The sequence below is a fragment of the Mustelus asterias genome, chromosome 1, assembly GCF_964213995.1.
Source record: "Mustelus asterias chromosome 1, sMusAst1.hap1.1, whole genome shotgun sequence".
Classification (NCBI taxonomy): domain Eukaryota; kingdom Metazoa; phylum Chordata; class Chondrichthyes; order Carcharhiniformes; family Triakidae; genus Mustelus; species Mustelus asterias.
The window spans coordinates 114,616,997-114,636,179 of NC_135801.1; the positions used below are offsets into that span (position 1 = coordinate 114,616,997).

A 19,183-nucleotide genomic window follows, 5' to 3' on the forward strand; every position below is an offset into this window, starting at 1 on the left:
GGGGAATTTCTTTTTGAGGAATTCTGTTCCACAGGGAGCTGTAGCAGCTGGTCCATTGAATTTATTAAGGGCTGGGTTAGACAGATTTTTGATTAAAATTCCAGCTGATTCAACCTTAATTTTAGGCATGGGTTACAATTTTACCCTGCCTTATTTACAGTCCAACAGCATTTTGGGAGCAGTCTTGACATTCCTGGGAATTTTAAGAGGGATTGATTACCTTTAAAATGCTATCCAAAGTTCCCCGTGGGGTTGGAGGATTGTGAAGGGAACGCAATTTAAACCTTTTTGTTTGGTTAGTGACGACCTAAAACTCCCGTTCTCAAAACGAACAGGTACGGTTTGAGGACAGGGTCATTGCAAGGTCAAAGTGGTGGGTGAAAGTAAAATCCTTTTGTACTTCCAACCCCCTCTGAAAACCTTGCAAAATTTCCCACCCAGATTGTCAAAAATACTCCTGTCAAGAGTTATCAAAGATTGTGTTGAAAGGAAATTGAAGTAATTATAAATTAATAAGAAAACAAAAGAAATTCACTTAAACCATAACATTGAGAGTCTAGAAAGAGCAACAGATTTATGCATGTACAATAAATGCTAAATAACACGAGTGATATATTGTGTAAAACATACAATTGTATAAATAAATGATAAGCTGTTGGTTACCATTTTTAATTCTTCCATCATTTCCCAAGCACCCACTGGGATGTACATATGTAACATAGATTGGGAGATCCCAGCCTTTGCTCAGCAGACCTCCTGATACCGTCATCCCCAAAGACTCATGAGCTGCCTTGCTAACACTGATGATTTTTTCATGGCATGTGAAGGCATGAAGAAAGTTCTAGAGAGGACACAGACAATTTGCCGTTATGTAACATAATAAAACGTTTGAGTTACTTCCAGTAGGAGCAATCTTAACCCAAAAACCTGGTCCTACAGCCTTTTTCCTTCTATCAGATAGATGTTGTTGAAATGCTGCCACCGCTGCCAACAATTACAGAGAAACTGGCACTCAGCCAAATCTCCATCCACTGCATCAAGACTGGAGAGTCCCAGCCAAGGACGAGGTCGGAGCATTCTGGCCTGTATTTCAGAAATATAAATACTAATACATATTTTAAAAGTGTAAATATATTAATGGTGTAGTTTCTGCAGTTACTCATTGTCGCACTGTATTTCTGTCCCTCCTGCATGTAAAGTTAGTGTCATTTGTTAGCGTTTCAATTAATGTCCCAGATGGCTGCAGTACAGATTCTGCAAAAGCTGCTGGTGTGAGCAGTGTGAAAGACAAGGAAATATGGTTCATCATGAATATTGTTTTATTTAGCTCAGCTATCCAAGCTACTAATTATATCAGCTTCCAATGACCCAGTGGATAAAGGCACCATTTGGCACAGCACTCAGTCATGCAGGGCAGAAAGCCTCATACTTGGGGCAGAATTCTTAAAGGTCAATGCAACCTGAGGGAGGGCCCCAACACTGCGGCCAAATCACAGCCAGTGAGAGCAGACAGTCTCGAGAAAGGAAACTCGCAGTGAGCTGTCCTCTCTCTCTCTCTCCATGGGTATTGGCAGCTCCAACCTCAGACAGTGATGTGTCATCATTGGAGGTCCTCCCATTGATCCTCTAGCCTTGGGAGCCCACCTGCCATCTTCACCTGGATGATAAGCCCATCCTCCAGCCATTAATTAGCCAACTTGCCAAAAATGTGTGTCGGGTGACTCTTCCCAAAACAATGAAGAGTTGGAACCCCCATTTTGTCTTTACGTCAGGGTCCCAATCCCAAATGGAAAAGCCGACCGTTGGTCTCTGATTTGTGCTGAGATAGCAGAGTTATGCTAACAATTAGCCTCAATATTTTTGGACGAGAGTAGTGGAAAAAATATCTAAAATCCCAATGCTAGTTATTATCCAGTAATGACTAATGGAAATAAACTTATGGACATGTAGAAAAACATCAGGATTTGTTGAAAAACCTGCCAACACTTGCTATCCAAGTTCGTACAGCAAGACTAGCCATTTGGGAATGGTATCCAGAGCTTTTGGAATATCAGTAACTGTTAGAGCCTTTAAGGACATTGGGGCGGCGCAGTGGTCAGCACTGCTGCCTCACAGCCCCAGGGACCCAGGTGCGATTCCTGGCTTAGGTCACTGCGTGGCTTTCCTCCGGGTGCCCCGGTTTCCTCCCACAGTCCAAAAGATGTGCTAGTTAGCTGCATTGGCCATGCTAAATTTTCCCTTAGTGTCAAACAGGCGCTGGAGTGTGGAAACTGGAGGATTTTCACAGTAACTTCATTGCAGTGTTAATGTAAGCCTACTTGTGACACTAATAAATAAACTTTAAAAGTGAAGTTGGCAAAAATAGTATAGAAAGATGGAAATAAAGTAAACTCATCCAAATGCTGACCTGAAAAATATTGTGTACTATCTAGCAATAGAAATTTTACTGCAGAGAAATATGATATTGGAATTGTATAATACAGAAGTACTCTCCGAGCAACAAACTGCATCAGAAGACTGAGGGGAGACCAGATAGCAGTCCACAAAATTATGACAGGCATAGACAGGATGGATAGTTAGAGGCTTTTTCCCATGGGTAGAAGTGTCAATTACAAAGGGCACAGGTTCATGTTGAGAGGGGAAAGGTTTAAGGGAGAAGTGCGGGGTAAGTTTTTCATGCAGACAGTGGTGGGTGTCTGGAACGCACTGCCAGAGGAGGTGGTGGAAGCAGGCACATTAGCAACATTTAAGAGGCTTCTGGATGGGTACATGAATAGGGAGGGAATAGAGGAATACAGACTGAGTGGGGGCAGAAGGTTTTTTTTTAGTTTAGTTAGGACATCATGATTGGCACAGGCTTGGAGGGCCGAAGGATCTGTTCCTGTGCTGTACTTTATTTTGCTCTTTGAAAAGGGACACTGCTCAGATAAAGCATAAATTAAAGTTACAAAACAAGAAATATTGCAATATTTTAATGCTATTAAGAAAGTATATCTCAACAGACAAGTGAAACCTTCACAATGCTGTCTTTGGAATCCATGGTATAAAAGTATACTCATCACACCGAATTCGTTCATGTGAGATTTCTATTTCTGAGATTGATTACATCCAAGATTAAGTCACACCCACAATCCTTACAAAGCAATCTATTGCACATTACTAACAAATTTTAATTAGAGGATAGGAAGGAAGGTGGCATTGAAACCACAATCAGATCAACCATGACCTTATTGAATGGTAAGCACAGTAGATCAACAGCACAATCAGATCAACCATGACCTTATTGAATGGCACAGCAGGCTTGAGTGGTCAAATACATATGTTTGCATGTTTTGTTCTTGACTTTTGTATACTTTAATAAAGCTAAGGATCCCATATGATTTTTTTTAAACCAACTGTCTCAATTTGTCCTGCCAGCCTCAGAGATTTCAATGCACATACACCCAATTCTCTCTGTTCCTGCAACCCTTTAAAACCGGGTAACTTACTTTAAATTGTCTCTCCCATAATTCTTACTAAAATATGTTACTTCACATTTCTCTGCATCTGCCCATTTCACAACATGTTTATGTGTGAAAAAATTGCCCCCCTGGACACTTTTGTATCTCTCCCCTCTCACTTTAAACCTATGCCCTCTAGTTTTAGACCCCCTACCTTTGGGAAAAGATATTGACTATCTACCTTGTCTATGCCCCTCATTGTTTACTACATTCCAAAGTGTTGTGTCATTTGAACTTGTGCCCTGTGAACCTTAATCCAGTTCATTAAAATCTACCAAAAAAAAACTTTAAGTCAGAAAATCACAGTTCCCCAGATTTCCCAACCAGAGGTTTGGAAGGCTTGGTATGTACAGGTCACAATTACAGCAGGGTTCCTGGATTTAGCCTCTCAAAAATAAGTAGCAGTTACAGTCATCATCATTTTGTGTTTTCTATTACATTTTAACTGAATGTTTTCACCCCACCTCCCTATGCATCCGCTTGCTGAGAATGCTTCTGTTTGCTGCCATGTTTAACTTCATAATTTTGGTGTGGAGCACAGATATTACTGGTCAGTGTCTGACCACACTGCATATTTCAAAAGATGACAGTCTTTAAGGGCAGAATCACCAAACAATGTGTAATGTCACCTGGGGACATTTTACCGAGATTCGGCAAGTCCCTGGGCCTGCTGTTACAGGGAGTAAGGTCCAGATTTTCACCACGTTGGAGAACCTCTACATTGTGACAAAAATTCTGGAAATGGCCAAAAGTTCAAAGTCCTGCCCCCAAACGTGGCATTTCTCATCTTTGTGGAGGCAAGATTGGAATTAGGTCATAGAGTCATAGAGGTTTACAGCATGGAAACAGGCCCTTTGGCCCAACTTGTCCATGCCGCCCCTTTTTTTTTAAACCCCCAAGCTAATCCCAATTGCCCGCATTTGGCCCATATCCCTCGATACCCATCATACCCATGTAGCTATCTAAATACTTTTTAAAAGATAAAATTGTACCCGCCTCTGCTACTACCTCTGGCAGCTTGTTCCAGACACTCACCACCCTCTGTGTGAAAAAATTGCCCCCCTGGACACTTTTGTATCTCTCCCCTCTCACTTTAAACCTATGCCCTCTAGTTTTAGACCCCCTACCTTTGGGAAAAGATATTGACTATCTACCTTGTCTATGCCCCTCATTATTTTATAGACCTCTATAAGATCACCCCTCAGCCTCCTACGCTGCAGAGAAAAAAGTCCCAGCCTATTCAGCCTCTCCTTATAACTCAATCCATCAAGTCCTGGTAGCATCCTAGTAAATCTTTTCTGCACTCTTTCTAGTTTAATAATATCCTTTCTATAATAGGGTGACCAGAATTGCACACAGTATTCCAAGTGTGGCCTTATCAATGTCTTGTACAACTTCAACAAGACGTCCCAACTCCTGTATTCAATGTTCTGACCAATGAAACCAAGCATGCCGAATGCCTTCTCCACCACTCTGTCCACCTGTGACTCCACTTTCAAGGAGCTATGAACATGTACCCCTAGATCTCTTTGTTCTGTAAATCTCCCCAACGCCCTACCATTAACTGAGTAAGTCATGCCCTGGTTCAATCTATCAAAATGCATCACCTCGCATTTGTCTAAATTAAACTCCATCTGCCATTCGTCAGCCCACTGGCCCAATTGATCATGATCTTGTTGCAATTGGAGATAACTTTTTTCACTGTCCACTATGCCACCAATCTTGGTGTCATCTGCAAACTTACTAACCATGCCTCCTATAATCTCATCCAAATCATTAATATAAATGACAAATAACAGTGGGCCCAGCACTGATCCCTGAGGCACACCGCTAGTCACAGGCCTCCAGTTTGAAAAACAACTCTCTACAACCACCCTCTGGCTTCTGTCAAGAAGCCAATTTTGTATCCATTTAGATACCTCACCCTGGATCCCGTGAGATTTAACTTTATGCAACAACCTACCATGCGGTACCTTGTCAAAGGTCAGGTATGTCCATGGATGATATGTGGAAGCAGCTGGTCATTCAAATCATCAGCTGCCTCCACTGAAGTTGGATTTTGGAAAGCCAGGACTATCGAATCCAGAGTATACCAATTAGAATAGGTAAGAGCAGATCTGAATTTGGTGTTCTGATAGCCAGGATACCCGTTTGGATAGGTAAGCTACTCCAATGAATAGGGTCCTGGGACACTTTTGGGAGAGGTAATGCACCCTTTGGGATTATTAAAATTGAACGTGATTATGCACTTTTTATGCACAAATTCATTGGAACTGTTAAAGAGCTGTCCAACCGTCAAGGAACTGATAAAGAATTGTTCAGCTGCCACTGCTTTCAAACCTCTTCCAGAAGTGTCAAAGCTATCAAAGCTGTCCAGAAAATGTCAAAGTTGTCAAACTTGTTCACGATTTCCCAGCTTGACGACCCCAACCCTGGAATGAAAATCCAGGTGAAAGTGCCGGAGTAGGGGTTTGTCTGCAAGTACATCTTCATGTCCTCGACCTCTATCTTGGGCTGTTACTTGGCTGTCAGGCCCATCGGAGGATAACCTGTAGACATCTGCAAAACTACAGCCCTTTCTGTGCAATTGGAGGTTACCACAATGTGAAGTTTTCATGCTATTGAATCTTTCAAAGCCTCCAGATACTCGCTAGTTTCAAATTACATATAGTTTAGCACAGATTGGATAAAGTAAAATTCCGACTAATATGCCAAAACAAAATCAAAATTCCAACATCAGAAGACTAACCAACAAGATTATTTTTATATTTCCCAAACTGTAATCCTCCTTCATTTTTGATTGCGTCCAATTTATGTTGGATTTCCATTCAGTTTTGTGCTATGAACCCAAGTTCAATCAGAAATTGGGTTAAGATTCCCCAAACACATTTCATGTAATTTCCTTAGAGCCCAGAGAAATAAACATTTATCTCAGAACTGAAATGAGAATCTTTGAAATAATATCCTGTTTACATCTAAATGCCTTCCCTGTTGACTTTATGCCTCTGAATTCAAAGATTTTCCAATAGTAGTTAAGATTCTGGCCAGCCCAAAGAGCATGAAGTATTGGAGGCTTGGGCCACACTTTGGCCTTCTAACCTGATGGAATAGAACCCATGAGTCCTCTGCTAATTGTAAGGGTTGGCATGAAATTAGTTGAACAGTATAAGCACAGCAATTAGTGGATGGTTCAAACTGTCCACAAATTTGTATCAAGTTATATATCATTACAACTTGAAATAACTCCTCAGAGGCCAGTGCCCCTTCACCAGATTTGCTTTATTTACAAACTCAATTCCATCCTAGGAGTGCTTCTGATACAAAGTCAGAGTCTGGAGGATCAGTAGCCCTGACACTCCTCCATAGGTACAACTCCCTGACTGGGCAGGCAATCATCATCTCAATCAGGGAGCTCATACTCAAAGAGGCCAACCTCATGGGCCTTGTTGAGGTCATTGTGCAACTATAGGGATGGCAGATGGAGGAAATTCCACATTAGTTCAGTCGGAGATATTCTTCTAAAAGTGGAGTTAAAGCACACTGGGAATAGATTTTAAGATTGGGGTCGCGGTTAACATCCAACACTGCAGCACTCCTTCATTCATGCCAACCTAGATTATATATTTAAGTCTACATGGTGTGACATGAACCTACACCCTTCTGGTTCAGAATCAAGGTCGACTATGCTGTCTTGCTACAATGATCTGCAAATACTCGGGCTAATATTTACGTCAAAACTGAAGGGTAGGACAATTTCCCCAGTGTGGACATCCTTCAGGCTGATGGACATGTCAAAAAGTCAATGTTTGAGAAAGCTTACCACTTGAGTACAAATATTACTGAGCACAAACTATTTTATCTGGAGAATCTGACTGAATGGAAATGTGAAAAAAATCATTTTATAAACATGCACTTGAAAGCTGAATAATCGCTGATAAAATCCAGGCCCAGGGCAGACACTGTTTATCTTGAAATACATCTGAGTACACTCAGCAACTCTCCACTGACATTTTTACTTCACTGTCTAAGCCACACTTCCGGCAGCTCTAACCTCTGTTTGTAATTTTCTATGATAGACATCAGCGTTAACTGACCTTTTTGTTCACAATGAGATAAATATTTGTAGAAATTTAGTCTAACAAGCACTTCATTACAGAAGACCCGCACATTGCTATCATTTTGTTGTCCCATGTCCTGAATTTGTGTTTACAAAGTACGTGCTGCATTTGGTAAGGAGTTAAGGCATAGCGATTATAGAATAAAACATTTCCCTTAAATAAACATTTTAAATTCAAATTAAATTTTGTAGTCTTTTTCTTCCATTTTTCTTCTACAGGTTCCCTTGTGCCAGGAATTATCACTCGCATTAAGTGTAATTTTTGCAAAATCTCTAAAGGACTCAATGTCCTGGATTTTCCGCTCTCACCTGCTGGGTAGTGGGAGTCAGGGAATCTCCTGATTCACCACACCCACCTTGGGACAAAGTCCAGCGCTTGAGGGGGGGATCTTTGTTTCAGAGGGAATGGATGCAGGTTGGGGTTGGGCCTACAGTCCCCGGATGCACACTGCTGCTGAGTACCAAGGCAGGCTGTTTAAAAAGTCCATTTTAGTTCTCTGTGACTGCGTCCCAGTTCTTTGCTTACGTTTTAGGTCCTCTAGCCTTTACCCCTCACACGCCCTCACCGAACCATCTATTCCACATGCTCCACCCATGCCACCCCATGACCCTCATCCACCACCCTTTGCCATTACACCCTCCATGATAGCTAACCCAACATAGACAAACTTTATGGCTATTTTGAGATGAAATAAAAAAAACCAAATATCTATTATATCCATCACTATATTTAAAAAATGGTGCTATCCACGAAAGCCCACTGAATACATCATTTAAATCCCCTCAAGTACTTAATCCCTTATCAAAAGAAACAACTGTATTTATTATCCCACATCAAAGGTTCCTTTAATAAACTCTTTGAGCTGTGAATCAAACTGTGAATTTATAACCCCCAACTGTGGTAGTAATAGATTGTGGAAAGCAGCCAAATATTAATAATGCTCTAATGAGAGCACTTAGTGTTGTGTTAATAAATAGCGATTGAAACTGCTGGAATTGATTTTTTTCAACTCTCTCAGAGACACAGGTGCAGAACCTGCCGGTGGGATCTTCCGGCCCTGCCGATGGTGTATCCCTGCTGCAGGTTTCCTGATGGCGTGGGGTGCATTCAACTGGAAAACTAGTTGATAATGACGGGACTAGAAGATCCCACCATCGGCCAATGGTGGGCTGCTTCAACTGTCACAAAACACATGTCAAGTAATGCAGAAAATCCTGTCCAGGCAGGCTGTTGTTTCAATTTTGATTTTGGCACCCGCCCACCCCTCATATTACAGGTGTGAGCTTGGGGGTGGGTGGGAAGCCAATGGGGTGGACACCCACCCGCTTTTATGTGCCCCCCACCCTCCCAACACACCAAAAACACACCAGATGGGGGCATGGAAAAGGCAGCTCATAGAATGTACTGGGACTCATACATAAGATTCTGAAGGGGTTTGACAGGGTAGACATTGAGATGCTGGCCGCGATTCTCCCATTGCGACCCACAAATTTTTTGTTGGGTTGCGATGGGAGATGCGCATCTCTGGCCTTGAACAGGAATTTGCGCATGCACCGTGAACACATGCGTATCTCCCAGAGCTGGCGAACAGTTGCTGGTCGGACCGCGCTGGAAACTGGCAGGAAGGCAGGTAAGTAATTTAAATCTTTTTTTTAATATGTTTTAAATAAGTTTATTAGTTCATTATCAGGACCTTCCGGGTCCCGATTGAATCTCCCACTCCGCCAGGAGCACTTCATTCCGGCGGGATTCAGACTAGCTCCCCACATTTGGAGAACTAGCAGGAGACCCTGCCAGAATGAAGGGGGGGGGGCAATATAGGTGGTGGGGGTGGTGCCCCCTGGACATGGGCATCCTGGCAGTGCCAGCCTGTGCCCCCAGCATTGCCCAAGGGGCAAAGTGCCCATGCCCAGGGGGCACCTTGGCACTGCCCATCGGGCAGTACCAATGGGGTGGGGCCTAGGGGCAATTGGTGGGGGTGGGGGCGTCCCACTGTCACTGCAGACAAGATTGGTCTGGGATGGAGGGGGGGCAGCGATTGGGGCGGGCTGGGGGTGGTGTGCCTGCCTCCGCGGGGTCTGACCCGGGGGGGGGGGGGTCTTCTGAGGTGAGGGGGGTGGGGGGATCGCCACTGCTGGGGGGGGTAAGCTGTGCATCGGGGCGATCCGGGGCAGGGGGGTCAGGGCTGGCCCAGGAATTGCTGTGGGGGGGGGGGGGGGCAGCTGGAGGGGCAGCACTGCGGGGGTCTCGGGCTGGCCAGCGATCGAGCTGGCCAGCAAACGGGGAATCTGACAGATCGGGACCACTGCGCATGCGCAGAGTTCCAGAACGGTCAGACTCCAGCTTGAATAGGCCCCGCCCCCTGGGTTTTTAATGAGATTCACGGCTGGGACCTCTGCAGTGCACAGAGTGCGGAGATTGCAGATGAGAAGCTGAACTGACAAAACAGTCAGTATTTAGAACAGTTTCCCCACCAATTCAGCACTTTTGGGAGAATCGCCCCCGCTGTTTCCCTGGCTGGGAAATGTAGACCACAAGGGCAATATCTCAGGATAAGGGGTCAATTATTTAGAACATAGGACAGTACAGCACAGAACAGGCCCTTCGGCCCACGATGTTGTGCCGAGCTTTATCTGAAACCAAGATCAAGCTATCCCACTCCCTATCATCCTGGTGTGCTCCATGTGCCTATCCAATAACCGCTTAAATGTTTCTAAAGTGTCTGACTCCACCATCACTGCAGGCAGTCCATTCCACACCCCAACCACTCTCTGCGTAAAGAACCTACCTCTGATATCCGTCCTGTATCTCCCACCACGAACCCTATAGTTATGCCCCCTTTAGGATCGAGATCAGAATTTCCTTCACTGATGGGTTGTGAACCTTTTGAAAATATATACCCAGACGTTTGTGGATGATCCTTTATTATTCAGGGCTGAGATGGATAGATTGTTGATCTCTTGGGCAGTCAAGGGATATGACAGAATTGTTACAGTGCAGAAGGAGGCTACTTGGCTTGTCACTTCTGCACCAGCTCTCTGAATGAACTTAGTTCCATTTCCCTACTTTTCCCCCACAACCCTGCACACTCTTCCTTTTCAGATAACTGTTAAATCCCGTTTTGAATGCTGAATTGAACTTGCCTTCACTACATTCTCAGGCAGTACACGCCAGACCTGAAGCACTTGTTGCATGAAGGTGTTTTTCCTCATGACACTTTTGCTGCTTTTGCCAATTACTTTAAATCTGTGCCCTTTCATTTTCAATCCTTTCACAAGTGGGAACCCTATCTTCTCTGTCCAGACCCCGTGTAATTTTGAATATCTCTGTCAAATCGCCTTTCAGCCTCCTTTTCTCCAAGGAAAACAATCTCAACTTCTCTAGTTTATCTTCATACTTGAAGTTCCTCATCCCTGGAACCATTCTTGTGAATCTTTTCTGCACGCTCGCTAATCCCTTCGTATCCTTTGTACTGTGCAGCGCCCAGAACTGAACACAATACTCCAACTGAGACTGAACTAGTGTCTTATACAAGTTCAACATAACCTCCCTGCTCTTGTACACAGTATCCCTATTAATAAAGGCTTGGATACTGTATGCTTTATTAACTGCGCTCTCAACCCATCCTGCCACTTTCAACAATTTATACACATTTACACCCAGGTCCCTCTGTTGCTGCACCCCTTTTAGAGCAGTACCCTTTACCTTGTATGGTCTCTCCATGTTCTTCCTACTAAAATGTATCACTTCACATTTCTCCACATTCAATATCATCTGTTATTTAGACGCCCGTTCCATCAACTTGTCTATGTCCTTTTCAAGTTCTGCACTGTCATCCTCACAGTTCACAATGCTTCTAAGTTTTATATGTTCTGTATCATCATATGTGAACTGGGCAGGAAAGTGGAGCTCTGGTAGACAATTAGCCTTGATGGTGGAGCAGATGCGAGGTGCCATATGGCTCACACCAGCTCTTATTTCTTTTGTTCTTACAAGACATTGGCAGATGCAGTGGAGTAGAATATGCATGATACTAAATCTCCCCCAACAGCATCTGGGATAAATATTTGGCTTTACGATCTGGGTGTAATGCATCACCTAGACAGAGCAATTGGGGAGGTGGGGCTGGAGGGGTGGGGAGGTGGCTGTACAGGGAAGATTACTCATCTAGAACAGAGCCGCTCTGATTTTCTATCCATTAATTTAAATAGAAGGGCAGGGGCTCTGTTACAGGTGTGCAACCCAGCCCAATATTGCACTCTGCAACCTGCCAAATGATGCTTTATCCCCCAACAGGAAAGGAGAGATTCCTTTTTTGCCTGAAGGCTTTGGTTCAAATTTCTAAGACAACTAAAGACATTGCTAATACCTACTGCTCAATATATAATTTGTTTTATTTGGTGATAGAAGATATATTTCAATTGGAATTATGCAGAACTATAACAAATCAATTTAATCCTTCCAACAGTATCAGGAAGGATAGAGGAAATCTCTGCCCTTACCTTGTTATGCAAGTTCCTTTCATGAGGGCTGACTGGGTTACTACTGTTCCAGGCACTCTCTTGCAAGATATCAGGGGTCTGTTCTCTGGTCTTTCTTGATACAACAAAATGTACCCGATCCTCGCTCACCTAAATGATGATATATAAATGCAGATCAAACAAAAAGGAATCTAGCAAACACATTCCACACTAGAATTTCCACTCAGCAACTTCAGGTAAAGAAACAGGACACACCAAACAGCAGTGTAAAATGGGATTCCCAGGTTTTTTTGCATGTTTGAATTAAAATACATTAGCCCGTTCACAATGTCAATAATTATTTTACTGTAATGGTATGAATTTAAAATTGTTCTTATGATGGGTCTGTCTGCTCTCTTCCCCCATCTTAAAGTCAGTTCAAGTCCTGTAATTGCTAATTGATAAAATCTGAAATGATCTAACTGTCTTGAAATGGATATGTTGATTTCAAAGCAACAGTTTGAAAGTGAACACTAAAAAATAATCACTCGCTGGGACAAGACAGCTCGGACCACACAGAAAACAAAATAAAGTAATCAAAAAACAGAAGGTAGGAAAATATCTACACTTTGTAATAAGAATTCAGTGGAACTATCTTTCGTATCACTTTTGCAGAATCAATCTGGTAGATGAGGTATTTCTGTAATAATTCATTAAATTTGCTGTTTTAAAAACACTGCACATCATAAATTATGCTTTGAAAATTTCAGTTGTTAAACTTAAAAAGGAACTGGTCCACTTCTATATATCATTTACCCATTAAAACCTGATTTGTGAAGCACCTATTAATGCATTCTTACCTTTTAAATAGATCCTTATGGTTCAGATAAATGAATTACTGCTGAGTAATGTAACGAGAGTACAATAAAATTGAATTGATGGCTGGGCTTGAGAGCCATAAGGCATATATATAATGTCAGGGCTGTGATTTCCCATGCACTCCAGTTACTTGAGTAGAGTTGGGTAAAAGTTTACAGCAACTTTTACTATTTCAGCTTTGTTTTAAGAGTGCAGCTTAATTTAATTTGTTAAGTAAACAAACCTAGCAAGCAGCAAAATACATTGGAATTGTGGAGAATTATTATGGGGACTTAGAGTGTATTCGCATTACCAAATCAGTTTCAATCATTAAAATAACTCTGAGTCTCCTTCAAATCTGTTTAATATCAAAACTTTAAGAGGTTTTTTAAGGAGCCACTTTGTAATCCACCAGTTAGGGCCATTGAATAAACCCTAAACTCTCTTCAAAATTGATGTACAATTTTTCCTGAATATTTACACTACAACTAACGAGCAGCTATTTCAATATTATCCATCACCTATAATGTCTGCCATTCCTGCAGACTTGTATTTTTATATGTGACAAGCTAACTATTTTCTGGTGTTTTGATTGTGCTAAGGACTGCTTGCAATTACTTTTAGTACCAAAGGTTTAGTTCTGATTTCAAGGTCCGAACAGGTGCTAGCTACTCGTGTTCCTGTCTCTGATATTGATAACAATGAGCATCGAAACAATGTAATTTGTGGTCAAACAGCTGTAGATCCATCTGCCCTCCCCCAGGTTTCTCATTGAAATCTATGTTACCGAGTCAATGTCAAGGCTAATTGCTTAGCCTCAATAGGAAACAAAAATGCACTATCTGCAAAATAAATGTTCAAGTGTACAAGGAGACCGATGTTCAGGAGACTGCGAAGTAGTGTTGACTGCTGACCACTCATCAGCACTAATGTCAGTGTATAAATAATCAAACCTGTTTTTAACTCCAACTTTGTGCTCATTGCTTGCTTTAGCCAGAACCATTTTAGGCCCTTGTTACTGCTTTTACACATTTTCATTCATTGAATGTTCCTGCTTCTTGTTCTCACCCTCAGCTGGAGAAGTTAACTCATTTTGCTTTAAATTTATATCCCATCCTTACCGTCATATGGTCCGACACTGACTTTCCCCTTCTTCAACTTTAAATTATACTATTTACTACAAACCTCCACATCAACACTGATAATACTTCTCCCCACTCCACTTCCTGTAAGGATTCAGTTCCTTTTTTCCATTTTTACCATCGCATTTTTAAAAATATTACTTTTCACCCCGACTTCTAATTTTTTTTTCTCAGATAAGATTTTCCCTCCAATAGGACCCTCAACTATGTTTCTTCCACCCTCCACAGTTCCACCCTCACTCCTTCTCCCTATCAGAATCATGTTTAGGGACTCCCTCATAAGCCTACAGATCACCATCCATCGTTAATCTCCAATGTGATTTCACCACCAAACACATTTGGGACACCCTGGTCCACTGCTACCTCCCCCTCACACCAGCTCATTCCCCTGGCACCTTCACATGTAAGTGCAGGGAATGCAACACCTGTACTTTCACCTCTTCAGAGGTGAACGTTGCCATTCAGAGCCCCAAACACTCCTGGATGAGACATCAATTTACACCTCAGTCTATATTTCCTGCTCACTATCCTCTAGATCAGGGAGACCAAACATAGATTAGGTGATTGCTTTGCTCTGTACACCCATTCAGCCTGCAAATCGACCCTAACCTTACATCCCACCCACACTCTCAGCTCTATGTTCTTGACCATCTGCACTGTTCCAATGAAAGCTTGAAGAGCAGCACCTCAAGTTTCTACGAGGTACTTCACAGCCTTGTGATCTTGTTTTCATTTGAACATATTCAGATTTTAACCACCACTCCCATTTTCTCTTGCCGCTGCAGTAGGAGGGATGCACTAGCATCTCCAGCAATGGGAGCGGTTGTGGACTAGCTGCTTAAGCTGCCCTATTTGTACATGATCAGCATGAAGGATTTGTACCTTTGGTGCCATCTGTTTCTTTTCCCCAGCAAACTCCCAGCTGACAGAAGCCTTCCTTTTTCCAGATTTTTCAAGCTTCACTTTCCAAGATGCATTCCCGTTGACCACATTTCGCTACCTACTGATTTGCTTCACCAGACCAGTACGTCCACCTTTGATATTCTCGTTCCAATATAACCATTACCCTATTTCACCCTGGCTGTTCCCCCTGCCACTGCCCTCATCTCCACTCCCCTAACTCCCATGTACATGGGATTGAATGGATATGGTGGGCAACTGGTTCACTCATCCACTGTCAGATCTGGCTGGACCACATAAACCTGTTCGTCTTTAATGAAACTGGTCACTATCTTGGATCATCCCCTGGGATTAAAAGATAACTCTCTGGTTCTTTTCTCCACTGCAAACCATCTTCTTAAACACCCTTTCCACCTTCACCTTCAACAATACATGTGAGGAGCTTGTGGATCTTCTTGTCACTAAGATCAAGACTATCTGCTCAGCTGCCTCTACTGTGTTGCTGTCTTCCACTAACCCTCCTGGCCAAACATCCTCTTCGGCATCTTCTGCCCCAATTCTGAATTTGCATCTTTCTCTAGTTTCTCTCCTATCTCTCTTCATGCCCTCTCTATGCTCATCTGATCCATGAGAACCACCTCCTACTCCCTTAATCCTATTCTCATGAAACTGCCAATTACTCAACTCCCATTCTCCCATGTTAGCTGATGTTATGAATGGGTCTCTCTCATTTGAAGTGTTGTCCCTCTCTCTTTTCATCTGCCATCATCACCGCTCTCCTCAAAAAACCAACCCTTGAGTGCACTATCCTTGTAAACTATTGTTCCATCACCAACCTTTTATTCAAAGTCTTTGAATGTGTCATCACCTGTCAAATCCATGCCCAGTTTTCCTGGAATTCCTCGTTTCCATCCCTTCTATAGTACTGAAACAGCTCTTATCAAATTTACACATGACATTCTATTTGACTGGGTTACCCAATCCTCCTCAACCATCTGACTGGTCCTCAGCCTTTGCCACAGTTCACACTGACCTCCACAAACTCCTGTCCATTGTCATCCAGCTGGGTGGCACTGCTCTCACACGATTCCATGTCTAATCATAGTCAAAGAACCACTTGCAATGGCTTCTCTTCCTGTTCTTGCACAGTTACCTCTGCTGTCTCCCCTTAGGATCTATTCTTGGCCCCTCCTATTTCTCATTTACATTCTGCCTCTGGGTGACATCATCCAAAAGTACACTGCTGGTTTTCACATGATACCTGACTCTCCCTCACCACCACTTCTCTCAATTCCTTCACTGTTGCCAAATCATCAGGCTGCTTATCCGACATTTAGTACTGGATGAACAAAAATGTCCTCCAATTAAACATTGGGAAGACTGGTGCCCCACAATGTTGTGTCCTCAGCCCCTTACTAAATTCCTTATACACCTATGACTGTGTGGCCAAATTCCTCTCCAACTCAATTTTCAAGTTGCTGATGACACCAGCGTAGTGGGTCAAATCTCAAACAGTGATGAGACAGAGTACAGGAATGAGATAGAGAATCTGGTGAACTGGTGCAGCAACAATAATCTCTCCCTCAATGTCAACAAAACAAAAGAGATACTCATCAAATTCAGGAAACATAGCTGAGGACATGCCTCTGTCTACATCAATGGAGACAAAGTAGAAATGGTTGGCAGCTTCAAGTTTTTAGGTGTCCAGATCACCAACAACCTGTCCTGGTCCCCCCATGCCGACACTATGGTTAAGAAAGCCCACCAGCGCCTCTACATTCTCAGAAGACTAAGGAAATTTGACATGTCAGCTACAACTCTCACCAATTTTTACAGATGCACCACAGAAAGCATTCTTTCTGGTTGTATCACAGCTTGGTATGGCTCCTGCTCTGTCCAAGACCACAAGAAACTACACAAGGTCATGAACGAAGCCCAGTCCATCACTCAAACCAGCCTCCCAACCATTGACTCTGTCTACACTTCCCGCTGCCTCAGAAAAACGGCCAGCATGCTCTTTTCCACCTTCTTCCATCGGGAAAAAGATACAGAAGTCTGAGGACACGTACAAACCAACTCAAGAACAGCTTCTTCCCTGCTGCCATCAGACTTTTGAATGGACCTACTTCGCATTAAGTTGATCTTTCTCTACACCCTAGCTATGACTGCAACGCTGCATTCTGCAATCTCTCCTTTCCTTTTCTATGAACGGTATGCTTTGTCTGCATAGCATGCAAGAAACAATACTTTTTAACTGTATATTAATAATAAATCAAATCAAAGGAAGACAGAAACCATTGTTTCTAGTCCAGACTCCAAACTCTGTTCCCTAGCTACAGCCTCTATCTCTCTCTCTGCCAACTGCCTGAGACTAAACCAGACTGTTCACAACCTTTGTGTAATATTTGATCCACAGATGAGCTTCCAACCATCATTGGCACCATAAGTAAGAATATTTATTTCCACCTATATAATGTTGCTTGACTTGGCCATTGTGCCAGCTCATCTGCTGCTGAAACTCTGGTCTGTCTTTGTTACCTCTAGATTTGATGATTCCAACACACTCCTGGTAGTCTCCAATATTCTTCCCCCTGTAAATTTGAGGTAATCCAAAGGTCTGCTGCCTGTGCCTTAACTAAATTCTGCTCCCTGATCAGCCCTTTGTTTGCTGGCTTACACTGGCAACCAGTAAGGCAACACCTTGATTTTCAAACTCTCATCCTTGTTTTCAAATCCCTTCATGGCCTGTCCCTCCCGTAGCCTGTAATCTCTTCCAGCCCCACAGCCCTCTGAGACATCTGCACTCCTCCTGCCTATTTTAAATCACTCTACAATTGGTGTCCATGCCTTCAGTTATCTGGGCCCTGAATTCTGAAATGCACTTGCAACGCCTCTCAGCCTCTCCACCTCGCTTTCTTCTTTTAAGACACTCCTTAAAAACCACCTCTTTGAGAAAGCTTTTAGTTATCTGATACACCTCCTTAAGTGGTTTGGTGTCAAATTTTGTTTTATAAAGCTCCTGTGAAGTAAGTTAAGGATATTTTATTACAGTAAAGGTGATATATAAGTTGTTGTTGACCCAGCCCTCTGCTATTATCATTTCCACATCCTCTCACTCTCAGATTCTTTCATTTCTCTAATTTCTTTCATTATTGCCTTTCTGTCTGAAACCATTAGCACTTCCTTCATTGAATCATTTCTTATCCTCCCCTCAGTCACAGACCATTCATTTTATTTTCCCAACTCCTTTGCCCTGGTTCTTCATAGTAAACTGTTCAGTTGTAACATCTTCCACTTCCAATAAAAGACCTGCAGCCTCAACCATTAATCCTACCTTCCCCTTTCTATACAGGCTGTCTAACCTGTTGAGTGTTTCCAGCATTAGAACATTACAGCACAGAACAGGCCCTTCGGCCCACGATGTTGTGCCGACCTTCATCTGAAACCAAGATCAAGCTATCCCACTCCCTACCATCCTGGTGTGCTCCATGTGCCTATCCAATAACCGCTTAAATGTTCCTAAAGTGTCTGACTCCACTATCACTGCAGGCAGTCCATTCCACACCCCAACCACTCTCTGCGTGAAGAACCTACCTCTGATATCCTTCCTATATCTCCCACCATGAACCCTATAGTTATGCCCCCTTGTAATAGCTCCATCCACCCGAGGAAATAGTCTTTGAACGTTCACTCGATCTATCCCCTTCATCATTTTATAAACCTCTATTAAGTCTCCCCTCAATCTCCTCCGCTCCAGAGAGAACAGCCCCAGCTCCCTCAACCTTTCCTCATAAGACCGACACTCCAAACCAGGCAGCATCCTGGTAAATCTCCTCTGCACTCTTTCCAGCGCTTCCACATCCTTCTTATAGTGAGGTGACCAGAACTGCACGCAATATTCCAAATGCGGTCTCACCAAGGTCCTGTACAGTTGCAGCATAACCCCACGGCTCTTAAACTCCAACCCCCTGTTAATAAAAGCTAACACACTATATGCCTTCTTCACAGCTCTATCCACTTGAGTGGCAACCTTTAGAGATCTGTGGATATGGACCCCAAGATCTCTCTGTTCCTCCACAGTCTTCAGAACCCTACCTTTGACCCTGTAATCCACATTTAAATTAGTCCTACCAAAATGAATCACCTCACATTTATCAGGGGTAAACTCCATTTGCCATTTTTCAGCCCAGCTTTGCATCCTATCT

At 42.9% G+C, this 19,183-nt stretch overlaps 1 protein-coding gene across 4 annotated transcripts in view; it reads right to left on the reverse strand.

Annotated features, from left to right (window-relative positions):
- Positions 1-19,183, reverse strand: part of lnx1 (ligand of numb-protein X 1) — a 204,497-nt gene that overhangs the window by 30,083 nt on the left and 155,231 nt on the right. For all 4 annotated transcript variants that reach the window (XM_078217216.1, XM_078217214.1, XM_078217217.1 and 1 more), the window contains 2 exons: positions 12,121-12,249; positions 664-841 (listed from right to left, as the gene is read on the reverse strand). In XM_078217216.1, the coding sequence (XP_078073342.1) occupies positions 664-841; positions 12,121-12,249 (307 nt within the window). The remainder of the gene's footprint in view (positions 1-663; positions 842-12,120; positions 12,250-19,183) is intronic.